Here is a 23,600-nt window from a genome sequence, read left to right as displayed (position 1 = left end):
CTTGGTACTAGGGAAGTGCCAGAATGGAGAGCAAATAGGTAAAGAAGCCAGTTTTAAAAGGGAACAAATTGCACATATATGGATCTCTGTAAGTGATAATTCTTAGAGTACTTTAAAATTTTTTGGAGAGTTAGAGCAACTCTTCAGGTGTTAAAACACCTATCAAATATATAAATACTGTAGTATTAATTCATTGTAGTATGAGATATTAGGAACAAAAATAAACAACATATACTAAGCAGTGTTTCCCAAACTTGTTCTGCCTCTTGTGCAGGGAAAGCCCCTGGCGGGCCAGGCTGATTTGTTTACCTGCCGCGTCCATAGGTTCGCTGCTCCAGGCCAATGGGAGCTGCTGGAAGTGGCGGCCAGTACGTCCCTTGGCCCGCACCACTTCCAGCAGTTCCCATTGGCCTGGAGCAAGGAACCGCTGCCAGTGGAAGCCACGATCAGCTGAACCTGTGGATGCGGCAGTTAAACAAACCGGCCCGGCCCGGCAGGGGCTTTCCCTGCACAAGCGGTGGAACAAGTTTGGGAAACACTGTACTAAAGTACTCGATACCAATCTGAATACCACCTCATAAATACCTAAGATGGACAGACTTAGGTTCATCATTTTAATGGTGGTTATAGTATCAATCTTATACTGGAAGGCTGAAGTATAGCACTTGGTCATATTTGCCTATTTTAAAATATAGATATATCTTCAGAATATAGAATTTCCCTCATTTAGGTGGCTGCTTTCATGCCACTTTGCACGCTATCTTGAGAAATCACATACACTAAGAAGGATTTGACTGTGTTGGTACTGGCTAGCCATGAGGGAAACCCAGGAAGCTACTTGAAGTATTTGTAATTCAGGAGATGACACTTGTCCCTCTAAGTCAGTGTTGTTATCATTTATTCAGCTCTGTGGGTACGCATAGCTTATTACAGACAAATAAACATGTGGTCAATAATGAACAATGTCCCAACATGGGATTAGAATTTACTGTAGTATTAAGAGAACTGTCTTTCAAAGGAGGTACAAAACTTAGGTGCTGGTCCCTTGGTACCTTTAAAGATTCCAGAGTGCTTTTCTTAAGAGCCAAGTTATTAAATCAAGTGTCCCTAATGAAATATTATCCCAGGACGCAATTACATCCCACCTACCTAAATTCTCCCTGCAATTTCACTTGGAAAGTATTTTCTTCTTAACATACTGGTCTAAAATGTTGTGTAGTGTTGATGAGTGCTATTAAATCATTGATGAATTTCAACAGAGAGGTGGATAAATATCAGTTGTATGTTATTTGAAGGGATCACAGGATAAAGAGTGTTTGCAAAGTGCTTTGGATTCCTTTTGCGATGAAAAAGTACTATACAAATGGAAGATCATTCTCATTGTGAGACAGTAACACTCGTGCAGATTTAGATTAAATAAAGAGTCAAAGCCTACATTTTTAAAATGTAACAATCTGATGTTATCTGAAAAAATAATTTCACCTTTTAAAGTTACATTCAAGTAAGTAAAATATTTAGACGTTGACAATAAATTGAAAAATATACTGAGGTTGCAGAGGTGGGGTCTTCTATCAAAAGTGGAGCTTAAAAGTTTTTGTTCTGAAGAGTGTCTAACAGTCTTCCTTTTATATGCAGGGGACTGGACTAAGTGCTAGTCTGGAGTACAGATATAAAAGTTGAGTCATGCAGCTAGCAGGTTAGGACTGGATACTTGTAGGGAATGGGATGACAACAGAGTCTGGTAAATGGGAAGAGGTGATGTGGTCCATAGGGGTACTTCGATCGAGGTAGAGATACGCTGGGGATTGTGAGATTGACTCATGGGAAGCAGAGAGGACAAGATTATGTACAGGTAACAGAAGTACAGCAGACAGTAGTGTTTGATAGTGGAGAAAGGAGTCTTTAGGAGGCACTTATCATACAGGGTAGGGAAGTTCAGAAGATGAATTGGGGTAAGAGAGTTGATGCATGTGAATGAGAAGGAGGTAAAAGGGATGGTTTGGCAGAAGGGCTTGTGATCAAGTGTTGGATGGGCAACTGAAAGTGTGGCATTGATAGGACTCTGCATACAACACAATACCTATTTGTTTAAACAAGTTTGTCCGTAGCTTGGCACTGTAGATGATAAACAGACCTTCAGGGCTTTAAGGTTTAATTATTGAATGATTAGTCCTTCTGGTTATTGGAAATGCAATATTCTATTGTGATTTTTTAAATTTAATTTTATTTTTTGTATTATTTTTTTTACTTCTTTATGGAAATTACAAGTTCTTTTAGACCAGAAGAGGTTTAACCTGGGCATCTTTCAAGACCAGTACATTTTTCAGACCATAAAAATATGTGAGTCCTATGCATTACCACTAGGGTAGCCTGGGATATGGATTTGTATCTCATTGAATATCCACCCACTACATAGATTAGAAACGCAGATAATAATATTGATTAACCCCTCACCCCCTTTAGTATTTTATATAACTGTAATAACTGTGAGTCCAATCCTGCAAGGCAATGAGCACCCTGAGCTTACAGTGGCTTCAGTAAAAGCTCTCAAGTATCTCTCAAGGCTCAGTCTCCTGTAGGATTTGGGCTTTTGCTGAAATGTAGGGAACATTGGACCAGATTCTCAGCTTGTGTAAATCAGTGAATCCCCATTATATCAATGGTGCTTTCACAATTTACACCAGCTAGGGATCTAGCCCTCTTTGTTTAAAAATGGATCATGGGATCTTAGTTTAAAATGTTCTGGAAACATAAACTATCCATATAAAAGTCTGCTGTCATGTTTGAGACTCGTAGAATTAAAGAAATATCAAGGAAAATTTGTCAAGTTAAAAATATACAGCATGTCTTTTCACTTCACGTCTTGACTCCAATTCCTATGTACATGGGGTAAGAGTGCCAGCAGTTCTTCGCCACTCTGGTCTATAGTGCAGGTTCATAAATCTTGTGATTCCAGTCCTTTTCTCTTCAAACTTAACTGGACAAAGTCATTCATGTATCCTTGATCTTCTACATCCTTTCCTGCTGTCCTCTTTCTCTCATTCTTTCTTCTTCTCCTGTCTGTACTTGTATAACTTCATGGTTTTTTGGGTTTACCTTCAAACCATGGTCTTCAAAAACAGATGCCTGCTCTGATACCATATTTACCAGTCCCTCTTTTCTGTCAATCAAAAGGGCCAGATCTTCAGTATACATTTGTTTTCTCTGTGTCTCCACAGTCTTGATTCTCCTACTAATTAACTCCATAACTAGAATGAAGAGAAGTGGACTCTGCACACTGCTCTGTCTCAATCCCACAGTCATGTCAAAACTCTTTGAAATTGCATGTATTGTTAACACCGTAACTCTTGAGGCTCTATACGCTTCCTTTATCACATCCACCTTTTGAATTTGTGAGGAGAGGAAAATGCAATGAATGTCCTGAAAAAAAGTTTTGTAATATATCTGTCTAGATAATTGACAGTCAGCTGTGGAGGTTCCTTGTTTTGGGAATACAATATTTCTATGTCCAATCATAAACATGATACAATAAAAAGTATAACTTATTGGCATATTATTATTGCACCATTTGAATATCTCATTTCAGGAAACAGTGCTCAGAAAAATAATGCAGTACTTTGTGATGGAAAGAGCTGATGTTATTGTGCTCTTGTAGTTCGTATCTATGACCAAGACAGTATAATTGGAGCTTTCTATCTGAAGACAAAATCTTCATTATCATCTTCCTTTCTTCAGTCATTACATTCCAGTATTTGATTAGGGATGCATATCTTCTCTCCAGAATTTTCTTCACAGCAAGTCAGGTGCATTGTCTGAAATATATTAAAAATAGAACATCTGAAATGTACATTTGCACATTAGCACCTGATTTCACTTTGATTTATGAAGAGAGAGGTTCCTTCGGAGCATAGTGCACCCAGTTTGGTTGGTGTCATAGAATAAGGTTGGAGCTTGCTTTTTCTCAGGATTACTCTAATACCTGAAATGGTGCTTATGTACTTTTTGCCATTTATGCCCACTGTATATTGTACAGACATGATGGGACAAGAAGTAAATTTATCTTCACATCACATGCTGATACAGGGCAACTGAATTACAGTTGACAGAAGACATGAATACTAGTACAGAAGGGCAATAAGGGCCTCATACTATTCTCGTTAAAGTCAATGACAACAGGCTTATTGACTTCAGTGGGAGAAGAAGCAGGCCTAATGTGCTGCCACTTATTCTCTGTCATTGGAGCTAGGGTGTGGGAAACATGTAGAACACTAGTATACGTATTTTAGGACTTTATATTGCCTCCCATCAGTGTAGTATCTCAACACAATTCTGTGCTGAACCTGTACCTTACATTAGTGTTAGAATATTTTAGTGGTAATTTATTTCAGTTTGATTACTGAGCTATTTCTCACTTCTCTGGGTGTCCTTGAAAGCAGGGCTGGAATTTAGAACTTCTGGTTAATGAAAATTCATAGGATCTGTTGATCTTACATCACTTTCCATCCTTCAGTTCATTTATTTTTCTAGTTTTAAAGTCAAAATTGTATAGACTATATATTAGTTTTTAATTGGTTATATATATATATATATATATATATATATATATATATATATATATATATATATATATATATATATAATACTGACATTAACCAATTAAAAACTAATCCTTCCAAGCCTAATTATAAGGTATGTGTTTCCTGATGATCTCTCTTCCACAAATTATTCTCTCTAATTAATGTTCATGGATGACAAGGAAAAGATGTATTCTGAACCCTCCAAGAACTGATTTAGCATTGAATGGCTATTCAGTGGATTGGTTATCTTGACTTTATTGTACAATAGGTGAAATGCTAACAAAATCCAGGTCAACAAACAAAAGTTAAAAAGCAATTTTTTTAAAAGAAAATGTGTTTGATATATAAATGTTAGTTTCTGGAGCTTTGAGTTTGTTGTTTTTCTCTTAGGCTCCTTCTTTATTACCATCTTCTCTTAATGGTACCTAATAGGCTTGGACCAAAAATAAAATTACAGATCAATCAAGAAAGATGGGAAGCTCAAATGTTTGCAAGCCTTGGGCCTACAAAGAAAGAATGAGGCTTAGAATAAAATTACTTCATTATATCTCTTTTTGATCATTTGAAATGATTAAGCAAGTTTCTGAATTGAGTCCATAATCTTGAAATTCTTGACTTCAGTGGAATCATAGAATCATAGAATATCAGAGTTGGAAGGGACCTCAGGAGGTCATCTAGTCCAACCCCCTGCTCAAAGCAGGACCAATCCCCAATTAAATCATCCCAGCCAGGGCTTTGTCAAGCCTGACCTTAAAAACTTCGAAGGAAGGAGATTCTACCACCTCCCTAGGTAACGCATTCCAGTGTTTCACCACCCTCCTAGTGAAAAAGTTTTTCCTAATATCCAATCTAAACCTCCCCCACTGCAACTTGAGACCATTACTCCTTGTCCTGTCCTCTTCTACCACTGAGAATAGTCTAGAACCATGCTCTCTGGAACCACCTCTCAAGTAGTTGAAAGCAGCTGTCAAATCCCCCCTCATTCTTTTTTTCTGCAGACTAAACAATCCCAGTTCCCTCAGCCTCTCCTCATAAGTCATTTGTTCCAGACCCCTAATCATTTTTGTTGCCCTTCGCTGGACTCTCTCCAATTTATCCACATCCTTCTTGTAGTGTGGGGCCCAAAACTGGACACAGTACTCCAGATGAGGCCTCACCAATGTTGAATAGAGGGGGACGATCACGTCCCTCGATCTGCTCGCTATGCCCCTACTTATACATCCCAAACTCCATACATGGAGTTTGTGGTCAATGGAGAACTTGCTGTTGGTCCACAAAGAGCTGTCTGATTACCTGGAGTTGGTTCCTGCTCAGGTCCAGGAGCTAGAGCATAACACAAAAGAGCTAGAAATTCATTAAACACATGCCTAATATTTTTCCATATAAGAAATTTCTGTAATTGCCAGAGAGATGTTTTGAAATTAAAAGTGGGAGGCAGTGATTTGTCTGTGAAAATAAAGTCTTTGGCTTAAAGCAAAAGGGAGTGATTCTCTCCTCTGGCCAAGCAGAGCTTGGATACAGTGGAGGGAGGAGACTTTAACAGGGAGCTGTTTGTGGTTCCCTGATCCTCACCCAGCAGCCACCACATAAGTTAAAGCTGCACAGGGGCAACTCTAAGTTATCCTGCTGACAAGATATCCTTGCCAGCAGAGAATTGGGCTTGGTGGAAAATAGCTCTTCTGTTTTCCCTGTTCTGTCCTCTTCCAACACCCCCCCTTCCTTTCCTTATTCTGTGGGATGGCATTCCAGCACAGGCAGCGTGAATGTCAGGCAGCAGAGCAAAGTGAACTTGATGGCAGAAAATTCAGGTCAAAGTCCTTGAGCTTCTCTCGGTACAGTACAAGCAAAGAACATATGTGATTTCAAATCTGCTTGGCCATAGAGGATCTAGGATTTTTGATTACCTATCAGAGATGTCTAACTATGACTTCTCTAATTATATAATAGATGCTTTTAGTTCATCTTGAGTATGAATTTTGTGGAAATTAAGATTCATACCATCTGTCTTTAGTCCATTCCAGTAGAATAATAGGATTAGTATCATGAATGGAGATATTAAATTACATCTTCTACTTTATTGTTTCTTAAACAGCTTTTTATTATGAATATTGATGAGGTATTCAGTGCAAATTACTGTTTTAGTAATAACTGCATTATGTCAAAAATGCAAAATATGCAATTCTCAGGACACAATAATTAGTTAGAATTTTTGGAAATATAATTTTAGATATGGATTGTATATGCAGAACTCTAGCACAATGTATCATTTTAAGCTGATGATATTCCTGTCCAGAAAATATACTATAGTTTGTTTAGAAGAATTAAATATGTTTAATCAAGAAGAACATTATGGGTTGATACCTAATTTGAAAGTGCTGTCTCACATCAGTGCATGGTTGCCTCTCAGCTGCACGATTGTGTCAGAGGGAGGAGAAAAGAGAGACATTTTCATTTCAAGTAGTTTAATTAACACTAATCAGTCTCTCTGCACTGACATGCACACAGTAGGTATGGTCCTTCAGCTACTTTTAAATCTTATTTAATAAAACAGATCAGGAGAAAAAGATGCTTATATTCATTTTGTTGTTAGTTTACTTCAAAAGAAACCATACACAAGTGGTTTGATAACATTACAAAGAAATAATAATGATTAATGTCGTCTGAAGGAAATACAACTTTGAAAATATCTTAGTGTTATCTGATACTGTAAGCTGACTTCATTTTGTATTTGTAAATTAAATGCTTAATAAGGATTGTTCTGTTCAAAGTTTCCACAGAAGCAATTGAACCTTTATATTTTTTCAATTAGTTTACCTCACATGTATTTTTTTACATTTCTTTCAGTTCCTCCAGCAATTATTTTGCTACAGAAGTCCTTTAATGCTACAGCAGATCGGGGAGAGGCAATTACTTTATTCTGTAGAGCCACTGGCTCTCCTGAACCTGAAATCAGCTGGCATAGGTAAATTCAGTTTAGTTCTGTATATCAGAAAGATTTGAAATGTGTTACGAGTTTGTATCATACTGAAATAAACTACCTCCATTGTGTTTATGGCTGTTTATCAGGAATTGCTAGGCAAATTAAATAACACACATGTGATCAAACTATGTTTATCATCAAGAAAGAAAAATTGGAAAATATCTAACATATTTTAATGTGTCTCACATTAAAGGAGAAACAAATAAAGCTGAAGAACCTATGACTTTAAAAAAGGCAACAGATATATTTCTGAATTTCTCCATGAAATTTTCACTCTCCAATCCCATATACAACTACCTAAAATAACACTGAATACAGATGTAATGCTATAAATACATGTCCAACACACAAAGTAACAGTATTATATTATACATCAATACAATGTAAAAGAAGATCTATCTTAAGCTGATTTTAATCATCTGATCGTCCAGTGCAGCCAGATATTCAGTAACAGGTATGGCTTCTGTGTGTTGTGTTAGTTTGTCTGGATATTTGATTCCATTATTTGCAGACAAGTTGTGGATACTCTTGCAAATCTGAATCTGTAAAAATAGAAAACTGTTTGGGGGATATGGAGTATATCTTCCAGGTGAAGTCAGTGAGATTTATATGGTTAAAACTGCAATTTTGAAAATTTGCCACATAACGTCTTTAAGGATCTCAGCTTTTATACCTGTCTACTATATTTTTCACTGCATGCAACTGATGAAGTAGGTTCTAGCTGATGCCCAAATACACTTGTTAGTCTCTAAGGTTCCACAAAGACTCCCCGTTGTTTTTCCTGATACAGACTAACACGGTTACCTCTCTGAAAGCTTTTCATTGGTTTCTCAGCTTTTCCATGCATATTTATGGCACAGACTTACATGCCTTTTGTTTCAACACCTGATCTATTCACAAAGGATGGAATCTGGTGTCTGAGTGTGAAATAGCTCAGATTCCTTGTATGGACACGTATTTCTGTTTGGGGCTTGAATGAATTGTCCCCCATGTGCTCTTTCAAAAGGATCAAGAGATTTGTGAACATCTTTCAGAGTGCACTGGACTCCATAGGGATTCTCCTCAGCTATCTTCTCTCATTGTTACTCAGCATTTGAAACTTAAGAGATTCTGTTAGATTCATCTTAGGTAGATGTTGGTTTCCCTTGACTGACACCTGCTTTCTGATGTATGTGTCAAATGGTGTGCTGACTTTGTCTGACATGAATTCCTTTGGATTGCAGAAGGTGTAAATAAGTGCCATCTTTGCCCCACTCACTAATATAGCTGAGAATTCAGTTTCTATCTGATGAAACAAAAATAAAATAAATCATGCAAACCCAAATTATTGGAAGTGGTGATGTGGAATTCACAAACAAAAGTTTCACATTTTGGGAACTTGGTATCCCTTTGAGGTCATGTTATAAAATGTCAGGTTTCAGAGTAACAGCCGTGTTAGTCTGTATTCGCAAAAAGAAAAGGAGTACTTGTGGCACCTTAGAGACTAACCAATTTATTTGAGCATGAGCTTTCGTGAGTTACCGATGAAGTGAGCTGTAGCTCACGAAAGCTCATGCTCAAATAAATTGGTTAGTCTCTAAGGTGCCACAAGTACTCCTTTTCTTTTTGTTATAAAATGTAGCTCCCAGCTGGGCAGAATTCTCTCAAGTTTATTAGAAATCTAATATCCTCATTTGCCTCACTGCAAGAAGACAATTCAACATGGTGGTTTACATTTTCAAGATGAGAAGGATGGACACAGTCATCTTGTGTCTTGGGGAGCTGTATGTTTAGAATTGTCAGTCTTCAGTACCATATCTTTAGTGTACTTTAATTTGAAAGTATCACAGTAAAATACACAAACAAATGAAACACCTTACAGAAGGCCCTATGCAAATAGTCTGTGAACCAGATCTTCCTTCAGTAGCAAGAATGACCCCTCACTAAGGAAAATGGTTGTTGTTAACCTTCCAATACCTCTAGTGGATAAAGCCTTACTCAGGCCCTGAGAGACTATGTGGTCCAGTGAATGTGGTAGTGAGCCAGTGGACTTGGGTTTTATTTCTCGTTCTGCCACTGACCTGTGTTCTGAGACCTTAGGGAAGTCCATTCACTTCTCTGTTTCTCCTCCTGCCCGTTATTTGTTTTGTCTGTTTACAATATAAGCTCTCTGGGGGAGCGGGACTGTCTTTGATTATGTGTTACTACAATGCCTGCTACAATGGGGCTTTGATCTTGGTAACAGCACCTAGATGCTACTGAAATACAAATAAGTAATAATAATAGGAGGTGGGAATTCAACTATTTCCTCGGTGGATGGAGCAAACTTAATTCCACACGTTATTATGCATATAGTCAATTTCATTTCTGATTTCACTTCCGTTGACTAATCAGTATCTTTATCTGATGATATTTTTTTCCTTGTTCTCATGCTCATCTCAGAGACATCTCAAGATGAGTTTTAAGTAGAGCTGGGCAAAATTTTCAGCTGAATAATTTTTTTCAACAAAAAATCGAGATTTGATGACTCAAATAGTTCACAAATTCATATTGATTTACCCACATTATTTTGGTGAAAAAAAATCTTTTAAAAATCTGTGAAAAAAATCAACACTTCATTTTCAGAATGAAACATTTTGATTTCTCGATTCAAATCAACTTTTTTGTTTTGAAATATTTAATTTTATTTTTATTAAATAAAAATGTGGGAAAATGCTTAAAATGAAAAACGTTTTGTTTTGGATTAAACAAAACATTGATTTTTTAATCACTTTTCAATTAGTCAATTTTTTAAAAAAAAATGTTTTCAGGTTGACTCAAAACTATTTTATTTTATTTTTGGAATTGCCACTGAACCAAAAAAAGAAAAATCCATTCAGATTTAGTTTCTTTTGAAATTAATAGATCAGGTTTGACTGTATTGAGGAAAAAAAAAAAACAGATCAAAATATTTACCTCCCTTATTATTTCTGAGAAGTTAATTTTAAAGTTTACTCCACCAAAATCTTGCCACTTGTAGGCAATATGAGGAGGCTTTTGCAAGAGACTGATCTATAAGTCTATATTTGGACCTTAATTCAAACCATTTCCTCAGCATTACTGCTTCATTGACGTTGTAGAGATATGGTGGGTGAGGTAATATATTTTATTAAACCTAATTCTGTTGGTGAAAGAGACAAGCTTAGAGCTACACAGAGCTTTTGTTCAGATATGGGGTTAGAATGTTATTTTGTCTTGTTTAGTACTGTGTGCTATTTCTGTTTTTGGTGAAACAATGTTATTTTGGCATTTGTTTTCCAGAGTTATCAGAAATATGCAATTTAAATTCATCTTCACTCCCCCACCAGAGTTTGATTTTATTAGATTTTAAAGTAGACTATGAGAAGAAATGTGATCTATTGTTTGGGATCCATGATTTTGCAGTCTGTTTCCAACTATGCAATTGAGTTCTGTGACCTTGAGCAAGTCTCTTATCCTCTTTGTGCCTCAGTTTACTTATCTGTAAAATGGGTACTATATAAAAAGCACATAGAGATCCTAAGATGGAAAGTGCTAGAAATATGCATAGTACTATTATTGTAATTTATTTACCATTTATGTCAAAAGCAATCGAAGATTTGTGTTTATGCCAAGATATCTACACACTTATGCTATATGCTTGGTAACAATCACTAAGGAAGAAATATTTTTTTTACAATACAGTAGGTTTTTACAGTACTGGACAGGTACTTCTGATTCCACAAACTGAAGTAATAATAAATATTATTTTTTTCACTGATAACCTGCACAATTAACTATCCTGCAGAAGTGTACTGGATTTTCAGGCATTTTCTGGGCAAAATCCTGCTGGCCTGGGAGACTGGGCACTGGGCATCCTCCATTACACAAATTCCAGTGGGGTTTCCCAATAATACTCTATCTACATAGCATTACTATCAGTAAATATGGTTCATCAGGACTATTTCTTCATACAGGCCAGACCGGGAACCCCTTACTCAATCCCCACTGACTTCTGTGAGTAATGGGTTCACAGTTTATGTAAAATTTAGTATCAATTTTATATGGAGTTGATTTTTTTTTGCCAAAACAGCTGTTGAATGAGTAATATGAGTTTGAAAACAATAGGAATTTCATATGACAACCATTCAAATGAAATAATGAGTTTTGATTTATTGAAGTATTGTGTTAGTCCTGTTTCGTTATTTAAATTACTTATCTCACAAAATTCTTTGGAATATATTTTATGACCTAATCCTGACACGGCCAAAACTCTCATTGACATCAGTGGAATTTTTTCTTCGGTAACGACTGAAAGATTTTGGTTTATTATGGCATAATCTTTTCTTCCTTACAGTTGAATAGAGCCAGATTTCAGCTGAGTTAAAAATTCAGTTTTCACTTCGTCCCCTGGGGTTTTTCTTTTCAGTTTCCCACATGTTGCTACAATTAAGGGTCAAATTCAGCCCTGGCATAAACAGGTGCTTCACCACTGAAGTCAGCTGAGCTACAGCCGGGCTAACCTTGTACCAATAACATTTAGCCCTCTTGTAAGGTCCCTTTGTGGTGTTTGACTCAGTAAGCAAAATGCTGACCAAACCAGGAGCTTCAGGATTGGAACCAAAGTCCTCCTTTGTATGGTATTTATATGATAGAGTTTTAAGTTATTGATCATCTGTCTGTCAATTGTTTTAGCTATGTTCTTATGGGAGTATAAGTAAACATTATTTTAAATTCCAGTCACATTCTGGATTGCATTATGCATGATTAAGGGAATTGAGCTAATGTGTCAGTGTTTCCCTACCAGTCCAATAGAACACTTACATATTAGTCTTGGGATGTATATAAGAAGAAAGATAAGCAAAGATTAGTTTTTGTTTTATTTAATATGTGAATATACCTAGTTAAAATTTCATTTCTATGAAGGACTGATTCCTCTGTCACACATGTGTAAATCTAGGGTAACTCCACTGAAGTTGATGGAGTTACACTAGTAGAAAACCAGAATAAGTGAGTGAAGAATTCCAACAGAATTAAATTTCCCAAGTTTGTAAGATAAGTGTGGACTGATCCTGCAAGCCATACTCATGTGAGTAATCTCATTGGAATCAATGCAACTAATTGCAGGATCAATCCCTTTATCTTTAGTTACAAGACTTAGAATTAACCCACAAAGGAAATAATCTTCTAATGTGTAAAACATAGCTTCTTGTTCTCTAACATCAGTATCAATTTAAGTCTGTCCCGTTCCCTGGAAGTCCCAGTTTCTATTTTCAAATCTTCCTGGCTGTAGGAAACGTTCGTGACAAGAGACATTTTGGAACCATTTTTTTACGGCAGACACTCCCTTGCATCTCCTACTGAAAACACTAGAAATTGTATGGAAATATCTGAGTGCAGAAGTAAGTCTGCTAAACAAATAAAGTAACTCACATTGAAAAGGAGATGAATGAGTGTCACCATCAAGTTTATAAAATTAAAGCATCAATGGATTAAAATTGGAGTGAGTTTTAACTTTGTTCTTAAAATACAAGACATAAAGATACCCTATCAATGCACTGCTGCTGGCATAAAATTAATCTTCCCTAGAAAGGATCTATATTCTTGCTTAAAATAAGATATATATTTGAATTATTTTAGAATTTGTTTTAATAAATATGACTATCACCATAAAATGATCAGAAAGAAACTGAAAATCACCATGGCCCCGATTTTTAAACTTGGGTGACTAAAGTTGAGCTCCTAAATCATATGTAGGCACCTAAAAAAACCGGCCTGATTTGGTCCCCCAAATCCCATGGAAGTCAGAGAGAGCTCAGCGCTTGTGACAATCAGGCACTTTTTTTATTTATTTATTATGTGAAGAAGCTGCATAACTGAGCAACAGAAAAAATAGGTCAAAGGAAGCTTAGAGCAAATATGGCAAAGTGAAGAGAAATAAAGTTAAGATTACATTCTAGTAGAAAGAATGCACAATATAATCATGTATATGCCAGGGTGAAGAAGTGAGTTGGTCAAGTACTGATCAACCATCAGAGTATTCACAGGTTTCATTATTTCTAAACCATCTGCACTGCACATATCCCAGTGGCTGGAGGTTTGTTTGTTTACTGATTTGTGAGTAGCCAACAACAGCTGAGAAGAAAAAAAACGGACATAAGTGCCAGTGTACTATATGTGTAAGTAGTATGAAACCATTTTTATAAATTATTGCACTAATGTGAATAGTAGTGTCATTAAATCAGTGTTAAAATGTATTGGAATGAAAATGTTATACTGTTTCTAATTAATTTGTATTTTAGAACATGGTAATAAAAATCATATGGCAAGGAGTTCTGAGCATCAAGATACAGTCCAGAATGATTCCCTTATGCCCAGAATTTGGACACATTTATAAAGACATCCAATTACCCACTCAAATAATTTACATCAGAGTGAAATCAACAGCTTTCCAAATATAATGCTAGTCTCTACCACACATTTTTCTGTGCTTTTTATGGTAGCAAAATAGTCATGTCCTCCGGTGAAAATCACTGAAGGGACTGACAGTTCTCAATCAGAAAACTGAACGTGGTCTTTCAGACTATGAGATACACTGAGTGATTATAAATCCCTTTTATTCTTCAGGAATGGCAAACTTATTGATGAAAATGAAAAATATATTTTGAGAGGAAGCAATACAGAATTAACAATCAGAGATATCAAAAATATTGACGCAGGTCCTTATGTGTGTGGAGCAAAAAATAAAGCAGGAAATGATAAAAAACAGACATTCCTCCAAGTTTTTGGTAAGTATTTCATGGCATATACTATCATGATATTTTATTTGTTTTTGTTTTGTCAGTTATCTGATTGCATCTGGTTGTAATATTTGATATAAAAAGACATATCGGGATAGAGCCTCACTGGGTATAAAATGAAGTCAGTGGAACACTGGCAATTTGATACCATTTGAATATTAGGCCCATACTGAGGTCACAATTTTATTTGTAGACATCAATCCATGGAAGAAAATAAAGTATCAAGAAGCCCAAGTGAAGCTATAAAGTATTGACTTTTTAATCCAAATGCCAGCTAAGTTTATTTCTTATTTATTTGTTAAATACAAGCAACAGTTACTGAGGAACAGTAGTAACTGAAATTATAATTCACGAGTTTATACGGAACCGTGCCCCCAGGAGGTTCCTATTGATGCAGCAGCCAACTTTTGGCATTGGGTTAGAAGGAAAGCTTTCCCTGAGATGGCCACTTTAAGCTTTACTCCTGAATTTGACTTGGAAATTCTTTTATCTTCAGCATCTGCTGTTCTACAATTCAGATACAGAACACTGAACTGGTAAATTGTTAATTTTCTCTGGTTTCCTTCTAAAAGTTGGCTGTTGGACTGTGAGAAAATGAAGGGCCAGAAGGAGAGGAAGCATTGGGAGTGAAAAAAAGGATATTTAGCCTTCTAAATACAGATTTTTTAAGCCAGATAAAACCATACAAAGGCAGGGGTTTTATTGTTATGTATTTTATTCATTTTTTAAAAAAATGTATTGGTTGATACTTTTTTGTTTTTAAGTGAGAAAGCCAAAAATCTTATTGCTGTTTATGAACTCTGTTACTCCAAACCGACCTATGTGGGCGGACTCTTCTGCTTACACAGGTGTAATACTGTTAGCTTAAATGGAGTTCCCTGTAGATGGAGCTCTATTGCAGACACTAAGGCTCTGTGCAGGTGAAGAGGTCAAGACTGCAGGATCAGACTGCAGGATCAAGGCTATAATTTGTTCACTAAAGCCCTAAGGTAAAGAAACATCTCAGGTTCACAATGTCAGATAAAGAAAGAAGGGGAAAAAATAAACCCCAGAGAAGACACACAAAATTCTCACATTTATGTCAGCACATAGCATTGCCACCATAAAATAATGTCACCTAAATTGTTAAATTAAAAATGTAGTATAGTAGAAAAAACTTCTATTTATATTGGTGGGGGGGGGCAGTCTCTGAAATATAAAAGAACTTGACAATTATAATCCTGAAAATACACAAGTAAAACAAAAAGTATACATAAATATTCATTGACATTAACACTAAATATTAACAATTGAAATGACTGAGACAACAATGTTGAAAACAAATACACTACTGTATTGTTCAATTTATTCCTTAACTCCAGGTTTGTTTGTTTATTTTAAAAAAGGGCTAATTTCTACTTTTTTATAGAAGTAATACTAAGGATTAAATCCACTCCATCTGTATAAAGCTGGCTCTAAGAGAATGGCATGAAGAGGGCTTGGGAAAGTGGAATCCACGTCCCAACCAATCATTAATCATGACCCCTCTGCACCACTTCTGCAGGATGTTGGGAACATTGGTCTGTGTAAATGGCATATCTATAACGCTAACCCTCAGCCTAAACTTTCCCTTGCCTGTCTAATGGCTTTCTACATCAGCCTGTATACATCATTGGCATGACTCGTGCACAGACCATCCTATATGGAAACTGAGACTGATCAAGGAAGGAAGCTAGGACTCAGATGAGAAGCCTGAGAAGTGGTGATTAGGAGTGGGTAGGCAAGGAGAATGGGATCAGGATGAGGAGCCTGGAGTAATGAAGAGAGAGAACTGGAAGTAAAATAGGTTGGAAGGAGCAGGACAGAAGGGGCTAATTTGGGGAAGAATGGGCAAGAGGGTCTGTGTCCACTCGATCACACTCATCTGCAGAGTCTGGAAGGGAACACAGGGTGGGCATCCCCACGCACTGGACATGCACAATGGGGCCCATCCCAACCCTCTTATTATAATCCAGGAGGACTCTGACTCTGGTGGGTGGTACCAACTAGGACCAACTTCCAATGCACCTAGGGGGGGCTCCACCACTTGTACATGGAGATGGGGGTTTTGCAGCAGGCTTTCTGCAAGGAGGTTCTCCCCATCAGCAGCTGCTACAGACCTGGTCACAGAGACTATCTTCCCCGGTCCTAAGGAGGTCCTGGTAGAAGACTGGCAGCTCAGAGAGGTCTCGGGGGACACCTCTGGGGGGAGAAAAAAGAGCTGCCAGTCCGATTGGAGCTCTCAGAGGTGGTGGAGGAAGGCATGTGCTAGTATGCTCCATGCCTGAGTACCTCTAGTGTAAAGGAATCTTTACAGAGCCTGAAGGTGGAAGGAGTGGACCTGGCTGTGGATGAAGATGAGGCCCTGTTCACCCTTCCCCCGGGGGAAGCTTAGGACCCCCACAGAGACCATATTACAGCCCCAGCCAGAAAAACCCTGGGATTTTCTTGTGGATGCTGGCTAGAATTCCTGAGGGCATGTTCAGGGTGTTGAACTGGTGCCAGAGCATAGACAGTATCAGCTTGTTGAGCACCAGTACCCAACCTCAAAAGGAAAGGCACCAGAGCAGCCCCATCCATCTCTGCAAGTGGTCAGCCACTCTGGCCTCCAGTTCAAGCCTCCAGTGGGGAGGGATCAGTGACAGAAAGATAGAGCAGAGGACCCACACCCCACCAGATGACATGGAGTGCGAGGGGGAGGGAGTATGCCTGCCACCTGTCCCCAACTATCATGCCAGAACTCTTGACCCTGTTACCTGGGCAAATGAGGACCTTGGTGCAAGCCTCTACCCACAGCAGGTGGCCCAGGTTCCTGGCTATGAGGAGCACATTGTTGACGTCTGCCGACAGGTCCACCCATAAATCTGGCTCCCACAGTACTAACCCCATCATCCTCTTGTGGAGGAGACAAAGGAAGGGCTCGATGCCAATGGTATAGAGCTAGCTGGACAGCAGGCAGCCCTGATGTACCCCTCAACCGTATGTGACAGGTTTGGGTGAGAACCAGCTGAGCTTGACAGAAGTGTACAGTGCCTGGAGAATGCACACAAAGCCGAATACCCACAGAGTGCCCATGAGATAACTGTGATCTATCCTGTCAAACACCTTCTCCTGGTCCAGGGACAGGATGGGGGTAGTGACAGACTATCCCAACACACAAGATGGAGTTAGTCCCAGAACAGATAGAGGTTATCAAAGATGGTCTTGCCCATGACGATGTAGATCTGATTTTGGTGTGTCATGTCTACTAGCACAGACCCCCAGCCTCAGCAAGATGGCTTTTGCTATGACCTTGTAATCTGTGTTGAGGAGTGAGACATAGACTCAGATGCCAGTTCCTTAGGTCATGAAGGTAACCCTTCTTAGGTGGCAGTTCAACACAGCCTGCCAACATTACAGGGGGAGCTCTGTGAAACCTAAGAACTTGTCCCAGATGGTGAAGAGGTCCAGACAGTGAATGTCCCAGAATTAGTGGTAGAAATCCATGCCTGGAGATTTGTTGGTGAATATCAGGTGGGGGGCTTCCAAGAACTTGGCCAGAGTGAGTGGGTGCTCTAGCTGGTCCCAGTCGCCTACACTGACCATAAGGAGTTTGTTCCACAGGACCCCACTGGTGTTGGCATCAGTCGGATCTGGGGAGAATAGGTTGGCACAGAAGCCCCTAACCCTTCCCCATTTCTCCACTGGGTCCATGAGAGGGATACTGTCCTCTGCCAGGAGGCAGGTGATGTGCCTTTTGGCCCTCTTTTTCTCTAGTTGTAGAAGAAGCAGGAGCCACAATTCATCTCCCAAAGAAGCTGGATGCAGGATCAAATGAAGGGACCCCAGGCCAGATGGTCATTGGGGGCCCAAAGTTCATCCCACTTTTCCTGACACTCTCTGCAAAAGGACAGGTCCCACCACCTCTGTGCCAAGGCAAAGGTGTGCCTCTGCTTCTGCCTCTGCCAGGCCAGCCAAAACTCCTGGAAGGATGCCTCAAACCCCACATCCTCAAAAAGGCTGTTATTGAAATGCCAGTAGGCCAGCCCCAGCCTCTCAGATATCATTGAGGCTGTCACAGCCCCCAGGTGGTGGTGCGAAAATGGGGCCAGCATAATGCTGGAGGAGCGCTCCTGCAAGATGTTAAATCAGGAAATATAAATGAGGTCCAACTCTGAGGGGCATGATCAAGTGTCCTCCACCTGGTGCAGCGCCGGGCCCAGTATCAGGGCATCGATGTTAGCCAGCTTGAGAATCAGCTCCTCCACACAGACCTGGAGGTGCAGAAGGCGTCCCAGCATGACCTTGGCAACCCCCAGTATCTTGGACAATAGGTGTGGGGAAAATAGGGTTGCCACCCCATCTGAGAGCTTGGTGAAGTGGCTGAAGTACTCCTCATCTCCTTTGGCAGCTGAATCAGTGTGAGACTCCTCAGTGATGAGCTGCCAAAATCTTAACAACTGGTTCCCTCCTCACCCCACGAGGGGGTCGTGGTCCACCCTCGCCCCCCCGGGACTCCTGCCACATCCAAACCCCCCTCCCCTGTCCCTTGACTGCCCCCAGAACGAGGCAGAAGGGTCTTGTGGGCCACCGTAGTGGGTGCCAACCCCACCCCTAAGAGCCAGAGGGACCTGCTGGGGGATGAGATGGGGAGTCCCAGTGGTGCTTACCTGGGGCAGCTCCCAGGAAGCATCTGGCAGGTCCCTCTGGCTCCTAGGGGCAGGGTAGCATATCTAAGGGGGGACTGGCCGCTCCCCCCACTGATCACATCAAAAGTGGCGGCTTAGGCACTGACTCCATGGAAAATTTGGTGGGTGGTCGGCAGCTTCCCACCCCGCGCCTGGCCCTAGCTCGCTTCCGCCTCCTCCCCTGAATGTGCGGCCATGCTCTGCTTCTCCACTAGCCCCGGAGCACCCACGGAGTCGGTGCCTAATGTGCCACTTTTGGCCAGTTGTTAAATTTAGAAGCCCTTTTAGAACCAGTCCCTTGCAGGACAACCGGTTTTAAAAGGGCTTCTAAATTTAACAACCCGTTCCAGTGAACTGGTGTGAACCAGCTCCAGCTCACCACTGAGTCTCCTCCAGAAACATCACAGAGAACCCCTCTGCCCAAAGGAAGGAAAGTACCTGGCACCTGTGGAGACTCACACTACAGCCACTGCCCACCCCCACGGAGCCATTCAGCCACCCAGGGTTGACCCTAAATGCAATCAGAGAATTGCAGAAGCTGCAGGCCCACTGGTAGGCTGCGGCATCCTGTTTCCTGGTGCTTTTGCCTTCCCCCATCACAGCTCTCACAGCCTGGAGTAAAAGATTAAAATACCCCCACCACTGGAGAGTGAGCTGCACCAACAACAGGCGCAGCTTGTCCAAGAGCATGGTAGAGTCTGAGAGCTCTGTAGCCTCAACTGAGCCCACAGACTCCCAGTCATCCTCCGGCTGGGCACCATCAGTGGCCCTGCAGCCTTTGGGCAGGGGCATGAGCACTCCTCCCTCAGTGGTAGCAGGACGCTGGTGCAGCACCATGTACACTGCATTATCACTGCACGGGAGTGAGTGGCAGAGGGAACACAGCAGCCCGCAGGGGAGCAAGGAAGGGGAATACAAATACCACCTCCTGAGGGTCATCCCCCAAGAAAGGGATGAAGAAAGGGGCATGGGACAGACAAGGGGAGGGTTGAGGAGTAGAATTAGGGTCCCCAGTGGCCAAGCCGCCAGAGTGCAGCAGCACCTCACCAGATGTAGGGATTGAATGGGCAGGTGTAGGAGGCTCCTGTATGACACTGGGCTCACACAATAGCTATAAGATCTATTGGGTGTATTTCAATTATAATAATCCTTCTGCTGTTTCCAAGAAATGAGGGAAAATAAGAGAAAACGATTGTATCCAACACAAATCCTTTGTCATAAGCTACAAGTATCTGCACAATCTCTATCATACTACCTTTTCGCAACGCCTTGCATTCACTCTTAACAATACCAGCTTCAATTGCCTGATATTCCTCTTCTCCCATGAGACTCTTTGCCCTTTCTTCCGTGTTGTCTCTCCACAAAGGGAAAACTCCTAGTCATAATCTGTAAAGACAACACATATTCTCCTTCAAATCTCTCCTTTAATGACATAGTTCATTCAGAAAACTGCAGTCTGATAATGATTAGGAAGATAGCTTCTGATTACTGCTCAGAATTGTGCACACAGCCAATCTATGCTAAAACATCCTATCAGTTTTTTTTTTTTATTGTCCTTGAAACCCTACTGCCTGCTTGTCTGTCTCATCCACCTGTTATTTATTTTTCTTTAGAATGCAAGACCTTTGGGGCAAGGACTATATATGTTTACTATATGTTTGTAGGGTATGCAACACAGTGAAGCCCTGATCTGGTTGAAGCCTGTCATCACTGCAATATAAAGGTTAAGTAGTAATGTAATAAGTTACAACTCAGCACTTTTAAACTCCAGAGGATGTAGCGGAGAGGGTAGTAAAAGTTTTTGAATGCTGTGTTTCTGAGTTAACATGCTTATGTCTGTGCTTATCAATATCAATCTTTGGATTTGTTATATGGGCTACAGTTTTTATTTTATTCAACAATTATTTTGCTGTTTCTCACTCCCCCAAAATATGTTTTCTCCTTATATAAAATCCTAAACTTGGAAGATTATAGAACTTCTACCTTTACATTCTGGAACACAATATTTTTTTTATCTTTGCGAGGATTTTATATCTGTTCTCTGTGATGAGGGTTATATCAGGAAGATATCAGAAGCATGCTATTTCCCTCATAGAGGATCTCTTGCTGATCATGAGCCAGTCTTGGTAATCTCTCTCTGTCATTCTGTTTTCCTGGCATAGTGGCACTCGTATTGATATCCAATGCCATCTAGGAGGTCTCATCCAAATTAATGTTTAAGACTTGCACCAAGGTTTTTGCTATAAATTCATTTCTGTTTGATCCTTCCACAGCTGCTGGAAAACATGAGTGTTAACTGATTTTTTATTTCTTTCTGTTGTTGTCATTTCCAATATTTCTGCTATCTGGACTTTCCTAAATACATACTGATTTAAAAGATTTTATTTTTCTGTTTGTTTCCTTTTTTGTCATAACCCAGGCCTCATTTTTTTCAATCTTACCTTATAGTTCTACTTTTTATTTGTCTAGGCCATTATCTCTGTCTCTGTGTTGTGTGTTTATAAAAAGGAGGTGACTACCCAAAAGCTGTAGGTGCCCTGACATATATTACAAGAGAACAGGTACTAACTACCAGCTAAACCCTGCTTCAGCCAACAAAGCTCAAACCCCTAGAGCACTCCTGCAAATCTCTCCATCCTCTCATACAGACCTAAGCCCCTTCTTTGAATCATTAATTCTCAAAGATGGGGACTGCAATATTTGCTTACCTAAAGTAAGTGTACTAATGGGACCAGATAAAAAAATACTAACTCTAATTACGTATGCGCCCATGCTTTGTATCAGGGATGCTTATTTCCTCTCTGGGTACAGGACTTAAATTTTGTTTCTATTATTTTTCTTTTGTTGCTCACGGACATCACTGCTGTTACCTCACTAGGTCACTTGGCAGTTTGATTCTGCCATTCTGCATGTTTGCAACCCCCTCCATGTTTGCTGTTGTCAACTGATTTTATCAGAATTCCATTTACACCAAAGTCTTGGGAAAGAAAGAGAGTTGATTATGGACTTCAATTCCTGTTCTCCAATAAAAACAGACACTAGAATCCAAAGGAGTTCTGTTTTCAATGATTGGTTCTGTTCATTTCAAAACTTTCTAAGATAGAACTTTTTTGCCAAATCTATCTTTTTTTTTAACAAAGTGCTGCTTAAATGTTATACCTGAAAGGAAGATAAAATAGCCAGTGTTTATCAATTCAATGTGCAAGAGATTTAGCAAAGCTTTCATTGCCATTACACAGTTCCTGGCAATTGCCCTCCAGCAGAAGAGATGTATGACAGTGTTGGAGAGAATATATTACTGCTATTTCTTTCTCCCCATTTCTTCAGGCAAGTGAGATGATACAACTACCATCTCCTATTCTACCTTTGTTAGACATAACCCAACATATTGCAAGAAGGAGTCTCAGCTACCCATGGTTTTCAGGACTAAATAGATACGCTGCAGTAGCTCTAAAATTGAATGTGCGCTTTGGGACATGATTCTTCCCCCCACTTCCGTCATTACCTCCAGACTTATCATCCATGTTGATTGAAGACTTTATAGTGGCTAAAGTGCAAGTGGGTAATGTTTTCTCTGAATGTATTAAATTGGTTAATAAACTTCAGAAAAAGAGGCCTATCAATACCCAATGGAAGTTCCCTGATTAAACACTACAGATCTACCCAGAGGAGGAATTCCATGCATTCTACAGAGGAGAAAAGTGAACTCTGCACACCCAGGAGTTATCAATATCCTAAATCTAATTTCAGGTATTTATCATTCCCAGAAAGAAAAAGTGTTCTGTACCAGAGGCAGGGGGACCAGTGGTTAGGGCTGTGCATGTAGGAGGCGTCTTTCTAACTACCTGTGACCTAATTCATTCCACTCAGCATCAAGTGCCACCTGCAATATAACCTGTCTAATTCCATGAGCTGGCTAAGATCTTTTGTCATCCATAGTTAGTTTATACATTTTTCAAATTTACCTCTTGCCTTCCTTATTACTCCTCTGCCTCTCTCTCTCTCCCTCCTAGAGAAGAAATAAAACATGTTACAGTCTAGTATGCCTTGCTATAGAGACAATGATATCAGTGCTCTCAAAAGAGGAAGCCTTAGATTCCTACTGTTTTAATTTGATATTGAAGAATTGTTCAGAAGAAGACTGCTCCCTCATGGCCCATGGGTTCAAGATAGACTTGTTCAAGTCAGTCCTTCCTTACAAGTGTATCTGTAAGTCCTGATTACCTCAGAACCTAAAGAGGAAAGTGATCAGGAACAGCCAGCATGGATTCACCAAGGGAAGGTCATGCCTGACTAATCTAATCGCCTTTTATGATGAGATTACTGGTTCTGTGGATGAAGGGAAAGCAGTGGATGTATTGTTTCTTGACTTTAGCAAAGCTTTTGACACGGTCTCCCACAGTATTCTTGTCAGCAAGTTAAGGAAGTATGGGCTGGATGAATGCACTATAAGGTGGGTAGAAAGCTGGCTAGATTGTCGGGCTCAACGGGTAGTGATCAATGGCTCCATGTCTAGTTGGCAGCCGGTATCAAGTGGAGTACCCCAAGGGTCGGTCCTGGGGCCGGTTTTGTTCAATATCTT

General features: G+C 39.8%; 1 protein-coding gene across 5 annotated transcripts in view; it reads left to right on the top strand.

The window, feature by feature from the left end:
• NCAM2 (neural cell adhesion molecule 2) overlaps positions 1-23,600 on the top strand; it is a 557,227-nt gene that overhangs the window by 323,990 nt on the left and 209,637 nt on the right. For all 5 annotated transcript variants that reach the window (XR_012161242.1, XM_073363287.1, XM_073363298.1 and 2 more), the window contains exons 6-7: positions 7,422-7,539; positions 14,161-14,321. Coding sequence is in view for 4 of the 5 variants with exons in the window: in XM_073363287.1 (XP_073219388.1) it covers positions 7,422-7,539; positions 14,161-14,321 (279 nt within the window). In the remaining variant the exon portion in view is untranslated. The remainder of the gene's footprint in view (positions 1-7,421; positions 7,540-14,160; positions 14,322-23,600) is intronic.

This window comes from Lepidochelys kempii, chromosome 1 (assembly GCF_965140265.1).
Source record: "Lepidochelys kempii isolate rLepKem1 chromosome 1, rLepKem1.hap2, whole genome shotgun sequence".
Lineage (NCBI taxonomy): Eukaryota > Metazoa > Chordata > Testudines > Cheloniidae > Lepidochelys > Lepidochelys kempii.
This window is presented reverse-complemented; position numbering and strand designations above follow the sequence as displayed.